Here is an 18,259-nt window from a genome sequence, read left to right on the forward strand (position 1 = left end):
CTGTGTGTCTCACTCACCTTCCCCCCTTCAGTTTGACAGAGATCTGCAGGAAATCACCACACACGAGCTGGAATTTCTTATGGCGGAAGAGGTGCCCATTCAGCCTCCAGAGGAGCCCATCCAACCCCGTGAGAGGCGTGCGACGCCTCGCAGAAAACCCAGTGTGTACGGTCAGTGTTAGCCATCAGTGTGTGTGCGACTTCGCAGATCAGTACAGAACTTGCCGTGTGAGTGCCTGCGGCATAAACACTCACTGCTTCAAACTCCCTTTTCAGAGCCTGTGGAGAAGGGGCGTGCCCCGGAACTGGAAGTCAGCATGGCACCGGTGTCACCCATCTCACGGTAAGGCTGGGGATCTGGGAAGGTTATTCGTTCATCTTAAGTAATGGGGCAGCGCCTGGGAATTTTACGATCGTTTGCTGGGAACTATCAGTACTTGTATCCAACACCGGCAATTATCATGACCACAAACATCGTCTCGAGATGTATGGGAGGCATGGGCGCACTGTCATAAGAAGAGTAGAGGAAAGCCTTGGGAATTTGCAATAAATACCTAGAACAACACAGCGTTGGAAATGATCAATATCGGAGACGGTACTTGGAGTTATCAGTAGGGGCGTGAAAAATGTGTGTAATTTGCTTTTGTTTAATTATGTGAAATTTAGGCAAAATTGTGCAAAATGCTAATCCTTCATTTTGCATTATACTTTAGTGAAATGCATTCTCACATTAAGTTTTGAGTTGAGGATGCAATTAACAAAACCACCACGTACCGCTGCTTGTGTTCTGTTGATCACGGAGTGTTTAAAGTGTTTTTTTTACTGCAAAGGGCGCGAAGTGGCATAGTGTCATTATTACGGAAATATTGCATAACAAGAGTAACGTAAAATTTCCTAAATTACACATATTACGTCAGTGTAGTTTTAATTTTGCCCAGGCCTAGATATCAGTACACAGAACATGCCTTCTCAATTGTCAGTGCGTGCAGCCTGGCCCAGGACTGAGCACTTCCTGGGCCACTGTTTTCGGGGTTGCCTGAGCCTGTGTAGGGTAACCAAATTCTGGGGAACAACCCTGGGAGGAGAAGGCTGAACAACAGACTTGGGAGTTATTGGAGCAAAGCCATGGGTATTTGTGCCATCCTTTGTAACCAATACGTGCTTACAGAACAACCTTGGTCATTATCAAAACCTATAGCTGTTTTAGCCCCTACACTTTGTGTTTTTTTTTAAACAAGCTTTATTACTTTTGAAAGGATCATTGTGATACAGACTTTCTTCACTGTTGGAAAAACAACGGTTATAATATCTTAGACAAGTCAATACAGCAGGAACGCGGATGTCAGGTCACAGCCACAGGAGGAGAAAGAAGAATCAGATTATACAATTCCATTGTGCTGTGACTACATGAATTTTTGCCTGTCATGTTTTACAATAAACACCGTAAAAAGCAACACTCCCACCACCACCAACTGGCATCTTCCATGTAATCACATTTTCAATGAAACATGCAGCTACATATTGTGGTAGTTATTGAGATAATCATCAGTGTCCCGAAATGTCATGTTACATTAGAAATCTGTCAATCTCATGAAGCCCAGTGACCTGTGCACCCTCAGGGGTCCGTGTCAGCGAACCCACGCCGGTGTGGCAGTGGCTGCTCCATGGAGGCCTCAAGCCAGTACTGTGCCCCAGGTCTTCTACCCTACAAAACTTTACATTTTATCGTTATCAGTCAGTATTGTTTAATGTTTTAAAGGACTCCAGCAACGCATCCCACTCCATTGCAATCGGTTTCTTCCACAGACCCCTGTACGCTTCTCAGCGAAGAGCCGTACTCTCCGCCAGTTCCCACCTCTCCACATCCTCCTGCCATTGTACTATAGTAGGTGCTGCTGCGGACTTCCACTGCCTAGTCAGTAGGTGTTTATCCAGCAGAAATGACAAGTCAACAAATGGTGACATCACGTTTGTTCCTTTAGGTCGGAGAAGCAGCCATAATTTGCAGGATTTAACCGTGTGCCAGAAATCCCTCTCCTTCAGATCCACCAGTATGTCACGGATCCGAGCCCAATAAGAGGATGAAGCAGGACAGCTCCAAGGAATATGTAGCAAAGTTGTGTCTGCAGCATTGCACCTGGGTACGCCCAGGCAACTGCAGGACACTTTATGTGTAGCCTATGTGATGTAAGGTACATCCTATGGAGTATTGAATATTGTATGAATTTATATCTAGAATTATGAGATATTGTTTTGGGATATGTTAACAAGGAAGCCCATTCTTTGTCCCCAATCTCTCGTCTTCGATCTTCCTCCAATTTAGTTCTCAGGGGGGTTAGGGATATTAATAAATGCTACCGGAGGCCTCTATATAGCCAAAATATCAGGTGTCTGCTCTGTCCCATGGAGTACATTGCTTGTACAAACTTGTGTGTGGGCGGTTCTGTGCCATCTGGAGCCCAGTGTCATTTGATGTTACACGTTGTATTAACATGTGTCAGAAACAAGGAGGTTGGTACGTTCTGCTTGTTTATTAAATCGGTATGGTTCAATATTGCATGGTCCCCAAACAGTGGCTGCCACTGTCGTCACCACACTCTGCTTCCAGGAGTGCAGCCTAGGAAGTGAGAGAACTCTGGCGGCCAAAGGTATATTCAAAGCAAACAGTGGCGTTGAGGTTGTATAACTCATGACTAGTTTCCGGTATGTGAGAGCAATGAGTAACAATAGAGGAGCCGTTCGGAGGGGGGGGGGGGGTAAGGGATCTGGGGCAAACCAAACAGTGGAGCCTGCCTTTATCCAATGAATTCTGCGAGTAGCTTATCTCTTGGAGGTTCCATCCTGCTAGTCTAGTATGAAAGCCATTGCAGTTGTCCTGCTATACAGTAGGCCTTAAAATCTTGGGCTCCCATTCCTCCCCACTCCAAGGGCATACTGCAGCTTTACTGATCTCACCCGTCATCTGTCAGTACCCCACACTAGATCTATGAGTAGTGTGTTCAATGTCGATAATAACAGGCTGGGACGACCACCAGCAAGTTCACAAAATAATAAAGAATAGGTGGCAACATCACCATTTTGGCAGGGGCTGAGCGACCGGCCACAGATAATGGTTTTGTGAATTTATTGCCTTCTGCAGATTCCCATCTAATAAATCTAGTGGTGTTCTATTTATTTGTATCTCTAGATAACGGAAGGGGGTAGGTGCCACAGGTATTTTCGCTTCTCCAAAGGGTAACGTCTCTCTGGTATTGATACTCTCAAATGAGAAGGCATAGGACTTATTACTATTTACTCGACTGACAAAGATGCCACCTCAGTTAGATTCTGAAGAGGTCTCTCATGTATAGGATTATATCATCTGCATATAGCGAAATGGAATGCGTCACTGTGTCTGTTGGTATTCCCCAGTACCCGACTCTCTGTCTAATACGCTGTGCCAGGGGTTTCAAAGCAGTCACAAATAGTGAGGGGGACAGTGGGCATCCCAGAGTAGGAGTCTGATATATATATGCTCCAGTGCATGCTCTTGCTGTAGGAAAGGTGTATAGTAGCCGGACCCACTACACATAGGATGAGGGAACCCCAAATCTACAGAGCGCCACAAGCATATAATCCTATCCTAGGATGTCAAAAGCCTGACAGAGGTCCAAGGAAATGCAGCCAGCCCTTTGGTATTTGTTGCACGCAGAGTCCATTATGTGGTACAGTCTTTGGATGTTAAGAAAAGTGTTATGGGGGGAGTAGCTGGAGGTCACGCAAGATGGCCGCTGCTCTTTAGAGCTCCGTGAGGCTATTTTTTAGCACCGTGCCGCTGCATAAATATGCCTTTATCTTACAGAGACATCGAGTTTTGAAGTCATTTCAGAGACTTCATGTGAGGGCCTGAGGTAATTATTTATCTGTGTCATTTGCGTTTCACTCCGTAAGCCTCTGCACAAACCTAAACTTTCACAGAGATGTTTCTATTTGACTTTTAACTGCTTGCCTGGATGTGATTCTACAAATCTAGTTTCCTCTGCAGTGGAATATTTATTACCTTCTGACAGCCAGCTGAACTTTTGACCTCTCTCTTCAACACATTTAGCTGAGGTTTTCAACTTTCAGTATTCACTGGCAGCTCTTGTCAAGGAGCTCTTTCAAATTGCTCTTCATAACATGGTAAATGCTTTCCTTTGACAGAGGGGATTTTTTCCTTTCCAGAAGGTTCCCTTAAAACCAGTCACCAATTGTTTGACTATGTGCAGTAAAGTGCTTTGCTCTTGTGGTATTCTGTCATGCCTGTTATGAGAGAATAATTTAGGATTTTCTATTTATATATTTTTTTATTATATTTTGCTCTGTTGTTGGAAACTTCTGGCAGCAGCTTCTCATCGTAATATAATTTCATCAACACCTCACATTGCTGGCTTCCTATTACCAAATTGCTGCTGGCTTTTATGGGGAGACCACATAATTCTCAGAGTTACCAGTCATCATCTTCCTCCAAGTCTAATAATCCTCTTCGAGTGGTGCACACACATATAACTAAATCTTCTCTACCATCAGCTTTAACAATGGATAGTGCTGCAGTCTTTTTAAAGGATAGCGCCTCTTCATCTCATGCTGCTGGCGCAATTGCAAAAAAAACATCTCACACCTCCTCCGTCAAGCGCCCAAAAAAAGACCTTGATTCTCCCTCAAAATCACCTACACATCTTACTCTAGATGATATCATGGAGGAATTGCTTGCACTAAAGCCCTTTATGATGGATACTAATGCCTCTTTGCAACGTATTGAGGAGCAATGGTCCCAACACGAACAACAAATTTGTACTCTGGAACAGAGAGTCAGTAACCTTGAAGATTGTAACACTTTCAATCCTCAGATCTCTCAGGACATAGCTCAACTTAAAAGGCTTACTGAAAATTTAGAAAACAGAAATAGGAGAAATAATCTTCACCTTTTTGGGATTCCAGAAGGTTCGAAGGCTCTAACATGATTGCATTACTTCAAACAGCAATACCTTCAATTCTTCGCTTGCCTCCTACATATCCCCTCTCTATCCAACGGGCACATCGTTTAGGTCCACAGACTTCAACTGGCCCTCGTGTACATCCTAGAGGAATTATTATTCTCTTTCTCCAATTTACTGACTTGATGCAAATACTCTCGGAAGCCAAAAAGATGGTCTCTTTGCTATGGTCAGGTCATAAAGTGTTTTTCACACAAGACTTCTCTCCTGCTACAGCTGCACGTCGCAAACAGTTTTTGTACTTACGTCTACAACTCAAATCCTTGAATATTCGATATGGTCTTCTTCACCCATGCCTTTTCAAAATTACATTCAAGGACCAATCTTACTCGTTTGAAGAACCTTCAGCACTACAAACGTTTATTAACCAACACAAAACAGAAGCAATGGAACTAGGAGCATCTGCAATTACTTGAAGATATAATTTAATTTGTCTTTAGTGTCCTTTCTTTTTTTTTCTGGACAGTTTAATAGTAGTGTTTATGTTTAATATTTATATCCATAGTTTTCCTTCTCTGCATCTTCTTATTTTCATATATATATATATATATATATAAATTTTTTTTAGATAGTGTTCTTTGTGCAATCCTCATGTTCCTTTCCCAACCGTATCCCTTTCTCACCATCCAAACTGTTCTCCTACACGTTCCACTGATAAGCTTTGATTTTTATTGTTTTTCATGTCACAGTCCTTTACTGTAGTTATTACGTTATTTGGTCTCCTGACTGGTACATTTTTCGTTTGTATGGGTTTTTTTTTCCATGAAACTCGCCTTCATATATTTTAATATCTAATATCACTTTTCTTGTGCTGAAGCCACTCTTGCCTGTCTTTTCAGGTTCTCCGCTGTCCCTCTACCTTTTGGGGTATTCACTTTCTATCTTGTTTTCTTTAGCTTTCGTGGACTTTAGTCCCTGTATTGCCACATTCATGTATATACAACTTCTGGAGGTCATCTTCCTCCTTTTCTTTTTCTTTACCATCTTATTTCTTTCCCATTTCTTTGCTTTTGCAAAATTGATATGCCTAGTTTTTTTCCTTGTTACAGCAGTTGTTTATTAATACTTCTTGTTATGCAACTTAGAACTGTTACTTGGAATGTTAAGGGGCTTAAACACCCCATTAAACGTCAGCGTGTCTTATCTCATCTAGCTCGTTTGAAATGTCACATTGCTTTGTTGCAAGAGACTCACCTCAACGACTCTGAGGCAATTAAGGTTAAAAAACAATGGGTGGGGGACATTTTCTACTCCCCTTTCATCACAAACAAAAATGGGGTAGTTATACTCTGTCATAAATCTCTCAAACCTACCATAATTTCACAGCATCAAGATACAGAAGGTCGTTGGGTACTTGTTACATTTACAATTGACAATATTTCTCTTACTATCCTAAATATATACGGCCCTACACATCCACATTTTTGGAAGAATATTTCACATATTGTCTCTGAACATTCCTCAAGCAATTTACTAATAGGTGGTGACTGCAACCAAATTCTCGATCCATTTGTGGACAGACGTTCCATGTCACGTTTCATTCCACATGCCTCCCACAAAGCTTTTAAAAACTTTATTTTACAGCATTCTCTCTCTGATTCCTGGAGAGTATGCAATCCCGACCTGTTGGAATACTCTTTTTATTCTCCTACCCACCATTCCCATTCTAGGCTTGATTATATCTTTCTGAGTAAAGGTTTATTGCAACATATGGTCAACTCTGAAATCGGTGCTATTTTGATCTCAGATCACGCACCTGTGATTACTGATTTCAGATGCTACTTTTATCGTTTCCTACAGTAAGTTTATAGAAGAATACTTTCACATCAACGATAGTGATCAACTATCATTTCATTTTGTGTGCGATGCATTCAAAGCAGCCTCTAGGGGTTTCATCATAAGTTACTCAAACGCAAAAAAAAAGTCTGCTCAACAAAAATCGACTTCTATCCTTGAAAATATAAAGTCCCTAGAACATTAATGCTATACTCACAAAACTAGTAAATCACATCTTGAAGCACTAGTCTCAGCTAAAATGGAGTTTAACCAATATACCACTGAACAAGCATGCAGCACCCTCCTGAAAATAAATGCCAGATATTATGGTGGTAACAATAAAGCTGGTTCTCTTCTAGCTCGATATTTGAAACAAAGAAAAGAAAAAACAACTTTTAAATCTATCACATATAACAATGGTGTTAAACACTTTAGAGATAAAGATACAGCATTGTGTTTCGCTTCTTATTATAAGGACCTGTACACTCCAGAAGTTGAATCTCTCAACCAATATTTCTCTAATCTCAAACCAAGAGACCCATTGCAGATTGACCTCTCATCTTTAGACCAACCCCTACAACTTACCGAACTATATACAGCTTTACAATCTCTCCCCAAGTGTAAGGTTCCAGGCCCAGATGGCTTCACAGTAGAATTCTTTATTCAGTTTGCTAAGTCTACTTTCCCCAAACTCTTTCAATTACTTAATCACTTTATAATTTCAGGTTCTGCATCTGGCTCATTTACGGAGGCCATGATTTGTCTTATTCCCAAAAAAGATCGGGATGCGACTGACTGTAAAAATTATAGACCCATATCTTTAATTAATACTGATTGTAAACTCTATGCCAAAGTTTTAGCTCGCCGTTTACTCCCATATGTACATGACCTTATTGATTCTCATCAATCTGGTTTTATCCCTAATAGAAATGTAGCAGATAATTCCTGTACCTTTTAAAATATTATTTACAAGGCATCTAAACTTAAGATTCCTCTGGCAGCTTTATCATTGGATGCGGAAAAGGCCTTTGATAGGGTCTACTGGGGTTTCTTGTCGAAAGCATTGGAATGGCATGAACTAGGTACTAAATTCCGACATTTTATATCCATTCTTTATTCCTCACCATGTTCCTCAGTTATAACAAACGCTATCCGATCTCCTTTTTCCCTCTTAAAAGGGGTACTCGTCAGGGATGCCCATTATATCCTTTACTATTTATTTTGGCTCTCGAACCTTTTCTATACCAATTAAAAACGTCTGAACAATTTACAGGGTTTCAAATTAATAATGCACACATCAAATTTATGGCATATGCTGATGATATTCTTTTGTTCATGTCTCACCCTGACACTTCTCTTCCTGCATTCCTGCATGAGCTCAACTTATATTCTGATGTATCTGACTATAAACTTAATATAGACAAAACAGTGGTCTTACCACTTAATGCTCATTGCACTGGCTCTGTATTCCTTGATGCAGGATTATCTTGGAATTCTTCTAAGATTAAATGCCTGGGGGTATGGTACTGCACTACTCTCAAGGATACATTAAGGACTAATTTAGAAATCTTATCTGCAAAGCTTGTAGATCTCACACAGAAATGGTCTCCGTTATATCTCACGTGGTGGGCCCGCTTGGACACCATTAAGATGATGCTTCTCCCTATCATTAACTTCTTTCTTATGATGCTTCCTATTAAGATACCTAAAATATTTTTTAGTTCAATTGATAAAATTCTATCCAAGTTTCTGTGGAACGGTAAACAATCCCGAATCTCTCTCTCGAAATTAAAACTTCCTAAAGTACAAGGTGGAGTTAATTTCCCTGACTTTAGAACTTATCACAAATCTTTTGGCATTAAGCAAATAAATCCCTATTTATCTACACTCAATGATGCCCCTCAAAAGCTATGGTTCTCTTCGGAAGAAACATTTATTTCTCCCTTTTCCCATAAACACATTATATTTACGTCTAACCCCCCAAAATTCTGGTTGTCCAGCACTATCTCCCATTCAGTCAACTTACTGAAACCTTTTTTTATTTCGCATCTTACCCCCATTAATCAATTCTTTAACAGTCCTATTTGGCACAATAGTTCGCTTAGGAAACAAGGTAAAACCTTGTGTTGGAAGGCTTGGATGACTAAAGGTATTCTTCTGATTTCCCAATTATATCATAAAGAATCTATTATCCCTTTTACTACTCTCTCAGCAATTTATAATCTCCCTATTTACATGAAATCCCAATATATCCTTCTTTCTACTCTAGTCCAAGAGGCCCTCAATAAACTTATACATCATAATCATTCTTCTCTTGCATCATCTCCACACCCGATTGTAACTTCGAATTATCCTAGGGCAGCTGGAATTGATAAACTTTTAAGAACGTCTGTTTCACCTAGACTTAAATCACCTATTGAGACATTGTGGGAATCAGATCTTGGTGTTGTTTGGCCAACTTCTTTGTGGGATAGAATGTGGTATAAGATACATTCCACTGCACGCACTGCAAGCCTCACACAGACCCTATATTTTTTTATGATAGACTTTTCTACACTCCTGTGCGCCTTTACAAACTCAAACTTACACAAAATGACAATTGTTGGCGCTGCCACACTCAGCAGGGTACTTACTTTCACATGTTTTTTTCCTGTCCATCCCTATCTACTTTTTGGTCCTCAATATGGTCTCGCATTTCAGCAATAGCTCAGATCTCCTTACCAATGTCATATGAATTACTGTTTTTGGGTGGCATACACGATATCTGGAGTTCATTCAGGCCTCTTGGAAAATTGGTGGACCTTTTGCTTTCTATTGCAATCTCTATTATTACTTCTAACTGGAAATCTTCGGAGAACATTACTCTCAGACAGTGGTGGAATTCTGTATGTTATCATCATAGACTTGACAGCTACAAGCTTGATTCAACAGGAACTTTCTTCAAACGTCATCAGCTATGGTTGCCATTAAGTAACTATCTCTCACGCACTGCGAAGGAAATTGATTTTTCTCCTTTTTTGAAAAAAAGTCAATATATTTCCTGTTTTTCTTCTTATATATACTTATTTCATCTTACATTCGCTGTAACTAATGTCTATTACCTCTCTCTCCACATGGCTATCACTTGGTTCCCTTTTCTATTCCTATAGCTCTTCTCCCTCTCCCTCTCTCTTTCTTCTTTCTTTATTCAAACTTGGAGTCTTTGATACTATATTGCTGTATATGCCTAATTCATGTACATGTTTAATATGCATTTATAAGTACAATATTCCTTATGCATATATATTCACAACTGCATATCTCTGTCCTGGCAGTGTTAAGTTAATGTTCTTGTATTTGACTCAATAAAAAACATCTTAAAAAAAAAAAAAGGTTTTATGGTTAGGCACAAATCCACACTGGTATACATGAATTAGACTAGATGTTGTCGGAGTAGCAGTCCCTCCTCTAGAAATGCCTGGTACAGCTTCTCCAACTGCTGAACTAACCACGTAGATAAGTGTCGTAAAATTCGACCGGGAGGCCATCCGTTCCTGTGGATTTATTACTTGCCAGGTCCTTTATAGCCTGTCGGATCTTACCAGCTGTGATTTCGGCCTCAAGGGTCGCTCTGTCATTAGCATGTAAACAAGGCAAAGTCAGTCCCTATAGAAATGACTGAATCTCTTTATGGCCCGCCAAGGGAGGGACCATATATAGCTTTGCAAAAAAATATTTGCGGAACACAGTGTTAATATCAAGTTGTGTGTCAATGCTAGTCTGTTGGGCAGTAATTATGTGAAGAATAGGATTGGACAGAGGTGTCTCCTTGATCATCTGAGCCAAAATTGTGCCAGACTTATCCACTTCGATGTGTGTTTGCTGCAGATATCCATTATGATATGTGACACATAGGCGCTCTAGGAGCTCTGCGTATATCCCAGAGAGTGGGAAGCGTCTGTCGCCGCCTCCCTTTCCAGGGGGCCAAGGCTGTCTTCAGCCTGGGCGAGGTCTTGAACTACCGTCTGACAGGCGCCTACACTTAATCATATAGCTGTCCCCCTGACCACCACCTTCAAGGCCTCCCACTCTATTAACGGAGAGGATGCTGTATTAGTGTTTTCTGTGAAGTAAGTATCAATCGTCGTGAACAGAGTATCTTGGAATGCCACATCCTCCAGAACTTGTGCCAGTAAGCACAACATAGGGACTGGCTTGGGCACTCGTCCCCAGGACAATGTCACTTCCAGTGGACTATGATCTGATAGGGTTTTCTTTACATAGCTGCATGTGTTTTGTGGGTTTGAAGAAATGTGGTGCACAGAGCACAGTCAAGACGTGGATTTAGCATGTGTGTGGGAGAATAAAATTAGTACTCACGCATCCCTTCATTTTTATTGTGCCATACATCTAATAACGTCCACCCATGCACCTAACGCTGTGATGCCTTAGCTTGTCAATGGGGGATGTGAATGATCAAGGTGTACATCAAGGACTGCGTTTTAATCCCCACCTAGGACCCAGGGGTATTGTGCCAGTCTGCCAGGATGGTGGATAGATGCTCTAGAAATACATCTTGTTCCAGGCACATATGCTCCGCAACACCACTGGCGCTCCGTCCACTGTACCTCGGAGCAGGGCATATCTGCCGTTTGTGTCAATATTGGTGTCTTAGACGGTGAAAGGGACCCCAGAGCGTATCCATATAGCTGCCCCTCATGCAAAGGCAGAATATTAGGTGTGGAATATTTGTCCTCTCCATTTCTTACATAGTTTGCAGGCCCCATGATTGGTTAAGTGTGTAATTGGACTAGTATTCTGTGTTGCTTCGGTTCAAATCCCATGCCACACCTGTTCCAGGTAAGGATGTTATATTCACGTACAACCAACATTGACATTCAATCTAAGAAAGGGTAGTGAATCATGCATGTGCCAACAAAGTATGTAGTGAGACTTCTATATTGGTCGGGAAGATGCCATAATGATGTTAACAAGAACCACAGTAATTCCCAACACTGGGTTTAGCAAATGGAACTGGCTCAACCAACCCTGAAAAGAAAAGCATAAAGTCAACAGACCATTACATGCAATCGCCTGTGGGGCTATAGGCCTATGTGAGTGAAACAGTGTGCTATAAAGATAACAGTTGTATAGGGGCTGAATTCCGAACAGGCCCGGGCCCACCATCTGAGAGTGTCAAGCTAATCCTAGCAAGGGAGAAGCAAAGTGACCAAAGGAGAAGGACACCTCCTACATAGTATTCAGCAGTAGGCCACATTATTACAGTTGTGGTGCATTGAAGACCAGGAGTCGTCATTCAACAGTGTTCTCTGGCATGTTATAGTCCTTTCAAGCCATGCAGAGATTCCTCCCTGGTCTTTATCAGGACTAATATAATGTGAATAGAATACTAACCCTGTTCTATCCTCTAGCCTCCTATACAGGACCCACCTTCTCAGTCCATCACATTTAAAGTACTTGCAAAGGTCTCATTTCTTTAGCTTGTTCGCTGTTTGTGGGGTGATAGAGGGAAACAAAGCAGTGCTGTCCTCTGAGTCAGAGCTGGTGGCACTGCCCGAGGAAGAGGTGGTGCATGGAGCGGGTGAGCGGAAACCCTGGAAGGAAGTTGCCAATCTGATGGCCTCTCTTTGACTTTCCAAGACCTGTCTCGGGGTTGGGCCAGACCCCCCCGAGTCCGCTGTCTCGAGCCTTGTCGCCCCCTCCGTAGTGGGCACTGCTTCTCTCGTAGGGGATATCCGTTGGTAGTCATAAGCATTGGAATAGTTCCGCTCATGTGTGGTATCCCAGAGCACTTTGTTTTTACATAGTCTCTTTTTAAGTGTAGGCATTTGCCTTACTTCAGAAAGGCCGGCAGAGACACTTAAGAAAGAACATAATGTGCAGCCTCAGTAAACAGGCTACACTGGTGTAATTCTTCAGATTGCACTTAGGAAACAGGGTTAAAATACCCTTAAAATGTATAATTTGAGGTAAATGTTTTACACCAAACCTCAGATCTCCTTCACAAACCCTTTTTCCTGACAAAGTAGAGATCAAGAATGGGAAAGCAGTGTAGCCCTATAGGCAGCTATTATGTAAGTGTAAAATAATGACTGTGCCTTTAAGGCTGCAGAGACCACAGTATCCTATCATGCTCAGCAGATGGCAGTTTTGCTTCAGTTCTTTTTTCCAGTACCTGGTGACAGGATCCTGGAGCACTGAACCCGGCCTTTTAGGCTTTTTTCCTTCACAATTCACTTGTGAATTATCATTTAAACTGGTTCACTCAATGTTTTTCATTAGTCTCTTGCATTTCAACTCTTTTTTCTGACAGAATTCTGAGGCATTTTGTGCATTTATAATGCCCTCCTTGTTTGACAAGTGTACTTCATGTGTGAGATCCCCACAGTGTCTGTTTCCGGTGTCTTCCATCAAGTCATCATCCAGATCAGTTTCCTCACTGCAATAAGTTTTCACGTTGTACTTTGAGAGAGAGAGAGAGTAGATTTGCCTCCTTGGCAAGGAAGAGCAGGAAAGGCAAGCTCAAGGTGAGTCCTCAAAGTGAGGAGAGGGCCATTCCTTTACCAGAGCTCTTGCATCAGCCACTGAGGAACGTGGAAGGTTCACAAAGAGAATGCCACAGAGGAATTGCCACCTTTCCCAGTCGACGTAGAGGGATACGACATCCAGACCAGGTACAGTACCAACTTGCTCACTGTTGAGAACCGGAGCACAGTTGAGGAAACAACATTGATCAACATCGAGACAAAGTATAACCTACAGGCCTTCAACGCAAACAGTGAGATCGACGTCGAGAAGCGTGTCGAGGCAACCGGACCTGTCCACGCCAGGCAGACTTACAACGTCAAGGAGGGTGACGTTGAGGTGTCGCAGACACTGTTCACCATCGAGTTGATGTGGAGGAGAAAAAGGTGGCATATATACTCGTCATCTGATTCAGAGTACTCAAGGCCTTACTTCCCGGCCTCACCAGTAGCGCTGCTGGATTCGCCACCCCTCAACAGCAAACTTTGCCTCCGCCATCTTCGGTGACTCCTGCTCCACCTGCGACTCGGCACAACCTAGATCACGCTCCATGTCTCACCATAGGTCACGCCGACATACACATCGCTCTAGGCGCTCTCCTTCTTCCAGATCTCGACAACGTAGTTATCGTTCTTGTACAAGGACAATCTCAAGGCATTGGTCAAGATATACCCCGTCCACATCTTCGTCAACAGGTCGCTAGTCACCGACTGACCAAATCCTCTTGTCTCTTCAGTGAACGACATATCCACTTTCCAGGAGTTATTAGTGAGGGGAGCAGCAAAACTAAATATACAAATGTCAGTTCCAAGACCTAAGACATCTGTCAGATTTGAGATGCTCCACCATAGAGCAGCGTCAAGACCACTTCTTTAACTAATGCCATGACTGCTGGAACCTGCAGTGGAGCTCTTCCTCACACTAGCAACTACCAAGCCACCTCCTTTGAGGATACAAAAGAAATGTAAGCCTCCAGAACATGATCCTCTGTTCCTAAGAGCAGACCCACCTCTCGACTCAGTAGTTATCTAGGCTGCAAAGAAATTTCATGCCATGGCTCCTGCTTCGTCCGTCCCTCCTGCTAAGGAGAGCAGGAAATTGGATTTTGTTGGGCGAAAGGTGTGTAACACAGCCACGACAACCATGAAAGCTGCTAGTGCCACCTCTCTACTCAGTAGGCACGATAGAGCACTTTGGAACTCTATATAAAAATTTGCAGATAACCTCCCCAGGGACAGGAGAGAGGACGTTCTGGAAATAGTCAATGAAGGTCTCATGGTGTCCAACCAGACACTCAGTGCAGTAGCAGATTCCAATTTGTTAGCGGCTCATGAGTATTGTCATGGGATTGTCTTGCGACATCACTCTTGGCTGAGACTCACTTCATTAAAATATGAATCCTAACAACAGATCTTAAACCTTTCACGCTCAGGTTCAACCTTATTCAGCAGCCACACGGATGAAGAGATGTCTCTCATGAAGGCAGAAATTTAAATGCTAAAAGCTGTCAGTCTTGAAAGACCGTAAGACAAATGATGTCCGTTCATGACTTACCAACGCAGTTTCTACTCTAAGAGGTTTCAAACCCCTCAACAACAGCGAAGGCAGTCTAGAGGTTGACCTTCCCAGCAACCCACCCTGGAAAGAAAGACAACAACAGGGGAAAAACAATGAATTTCCCCTTACCCCTCTTTTGTTACCCACTCCAGTAGGGGGGAAGCAGCTCACGCTATCTGGCAGAGTGGTAAAAGATCACAAAAGATTCCTGGGTGCTCAATATTGTTCAGAATGGCTACTCTCTTAAGATTTACCAGCCCTCCTCTGACCATACTACCAAAGCCATTCGAATATCAATTGTGCATACTTCGGAAAGAAGTCAACATCGTCCTTCAAAAGAATGCGGTGGAGCTCGTGCCACACAAACAACGAGGCACAGGAATCTACTTCAGATATTTCCTGGTGAAGAAAAAGGCAAGAACAAGTACAGGCCCATTTGGACCTAAAAATAGCCAACAAATGAATTTGGAGGGAAAAGTTTCGAATGTTGGCATTACATCAAATTTACCCTCAACTACGTCAGGGAGATTGGCTATGCTTGATAGACCTCCAAGACACGTATATTCATATCCCCATCGCAAAGAAACACTGCAAGTTTCTGAGGCTTTTAGGGGGTCAGGGCCACTACCAATTCCATGTCCTTCCATTGGGCCTCAAATCAGCCCCCAGAACATTCTCAAAATGCATTGCAGTGGTGGTTGCGCATCTCTGGAGCCACCGAGTTTCCGTCTATCCCTATCTAGACGATTGGCGGGTCTACATATCAACCACAGCAAGTCAATCTCCAAACCAGTGCAGACGCTGAAATACTTAGAAACCACTCTTGACACCATAGAGGCAAAAGTGTCTCCTTTAGAAGAAAGACATACATCAATCCATCTGAAATGTCACACTCTGATGAAAGCCTCTTATCCCACGTTGAGATCCGTTTCTCCTCAGCTTCATGGCCTCATGTATTCTTCTCACCATGAATGCATGCCTTCACATGCGTCCCCTTCAGGAGTGTCTCGAGGATCAATGGGATCAAGAGACAGGAAGCTGGGAGGACAAGATCTCTCTCTTCCCACATTTGAAACAGTCTCTGACTTGGTGGACATCTGCAACTGGTCTTCTTAACCAAGTACCTTTCTATCAGCAGCCGCCTTCCCAAACCATAGTAACAGGTACTCGGATGGGGAGCACACATGGACCAGCTCCAAATACAAGGCAAATGTTCTCCGAGGGAAATGTCGTACCATATCATTCTCCTTGAGCTCAGAGCAGTCCACTTAGTGCTCAAAGCATTTTACCCATCCTTCAGGACACAATCCCTGCTTGTTCAGACGGACAACACAGCCACCATCTATTACCTCAACAATCAGGGAAGGACATGGTCCAGACCTTTGTCCCACGAAGCCCAAACAATTTGGAAATGATTCATAGCCAGAAACCTGAGGATTACAGCAACACACCTCCCAGGTGCGCAAAATGTGCAGGCAGATGCCCTAAGCAGGGCCTTACAAAAAAAAACACAAATGAGTCCTTCATGATGATGTCATCAACGACATCCTCAAACTATGGGACTCTCCGCGCATAGACTTGTTTGCCACCGCAGAAGACAAAACATGCCAATACTTCACCTTGAGGTACTTCCAACCAGAGACTCTGGGGAATGCCCTATGGATAAACTAGTCAGACAAATTTCTCTACGCTTTTCTTCCAATCCCCTGATCCCGGCATTCCTCCGCAAGCTGTCCCACTCGAGAGCCATAACTCATCCCGATAGCCCCGGAGTGGCCTCGTAAGTGGTTGTTCATGGAACTTCTTCACCGGTCACGGCATCCACATGTAAGACTGCCATGCCGCCCGGACCTACTAACGAAGTTTGAGGGTCAGATGTTCCATCCCAATCTCTCCTTTTTGAATTTGGCAGCATGGCTACTGAGCTAGTGCATTATGGTCACCTGAATCTGCCACAAGACTGCATGAATATTTTTAAGAAAGCTAAACGGCCATCAATCCGCGCAGCGTACGCCTTCAAGTGGAAATGGTTCTGCATTTGGTGCTCTACCAAACAAAGTGGTTCTTAGAACCCTTCCGAAACTTTTTCCCAAAGTTGTTTCGGATTTTCACATAAATCAAAAGATTTCCCTACCTACTGTCTTTTAGAATCATTCTACTCCAACAGAGCGATCCCTTCAGTCTGTGGATGTAAGGAGGGTCTTGAGATTATACCTAGACAAGACGAGCAACCTGCACAAATTGGACCAGCTTTTTGCGAACTATGGGCCGGTCTGCACAGGTTTACCCACTTCCAAGCAGTCCATCTCATGCTGGATAGTATCCTGCATACTTTTCTGTCACCAAAAAGCCAACAAGCCTTTATCTGCAAAACCTAAAGCCCATTCTACAACAGGCAAAGCAGCTACAACCGCTTTGATGAGGAATGTCCAAGTTCTGAAATTTGTGAGGCAGCTCAGTGGAGATCCGTTCACACATTCACTACACACTACTGTTTGGACTCCGATGGCAGAGCAGATGCTCAAGTAGTGCAAGCCTCCCTTGGGAAATTATTTGCCTAGTCTGTTTTTCTCTCCTCTGTTCTTCCCACTATTTGCTATTCTATTCTATTCAAATGCTTATGACTATCAACGGAGATTCCCTACGAGAGAAGGAATAGTTTCTTACCTGTAACTCCAGTTCTCTCGTAGGGGAGTCTCCATTTAAGTCATAAACAACACTCCCTCCTCTCCGGTTAACAGAACAGATCATAGTATTAGACAGACCTATCTCTAGTGCTTATCGTAAAAAAGAACTGAAGCAACTGCCATCTGCTGAGCATGCTGGTGGTCTCTGCAGCCTTAAAGGCACAGTCATTATTTTTCACTCACATAATAGCAGCCTATGGGGCTACACTTCTTTCCTATTCTTCATCTCAGGAAAAAGGGTTTGTCAAGGAGATTTGAGGTTTGGTGTAAAACATTTACATCAAATTATACATTTTAAGGGTATTTTAACCCTGTTTCTTAAGTACAATCTGAAGAATTACACCACTGTATCCTGTTTACCTAGGCTGCATATTACGTTCTTTCTTAAGTGTCTCTGCAGGCCTTTCTGGAGAAAGGCGAACATCACCACTTAAGAAGAGACAATGTAAAGAAATGCTCTGGGATACTGAACATGGGTGGAACTGTTCAATTGTTTATGACTTCAACAGGGATTCCCCTACGAGAGAACTGGAGTTACAGGTAAGAAACTATTCCTTTTTAGGTGACATTAATTGGGAGGCCTCCGGTCTGTGTGAATTTGTTAAGTGCAGCTCCAGCCAGTCCCACGTTGCCTCTGACATATAAAAAAAATTGCTCTTTTGGTTATGCACAACCCGCAGCTGAGCTGGGAACAACAATG

The 18,259-nt window shown here is 42.7% G+C and overlaps 1 protein-coding gene across 1 annotated transcript in view; it reads left to right on the top strand.

Annotated features, from left to right (window-relative positions):
* REC8 (REC8 meiotic recombination protein) overlaps positions 1-18,259 on the top strand; it is a 1,036,252-nt gene that overhangs the window by 350,808 nt on the left and 667,185 nt on the right. The window contains exons 8-9 of the mRNA XM_069238146.1: positions 32-170; positions 276-342. Coding sequence (XP_069094247.1) covers positions 32-170; positions 276-342 — 206 coding nt within the window. The remainder of the gene's footprint in view (positions 1-31; positions 171-275; positions 343-18,259) is intronic.

The sequence above is a fragment of the Pleurodeles waltl genome, chromosome 6 (assembly GCF_031143425.1).
Source record: "Pleurodeles waltl isolate 20211129_DDA chromosome 6, aPleWal1.hap1.20221129, whole genome shotgun sequence".
Classification (NCBI taxonomy): domain Eukaryota; kingdom Metazoa; phylum Chordata; class Amphibia; order Caudata; family Salamandridae; genus Pleurodeles; species Pleurodeles waltl.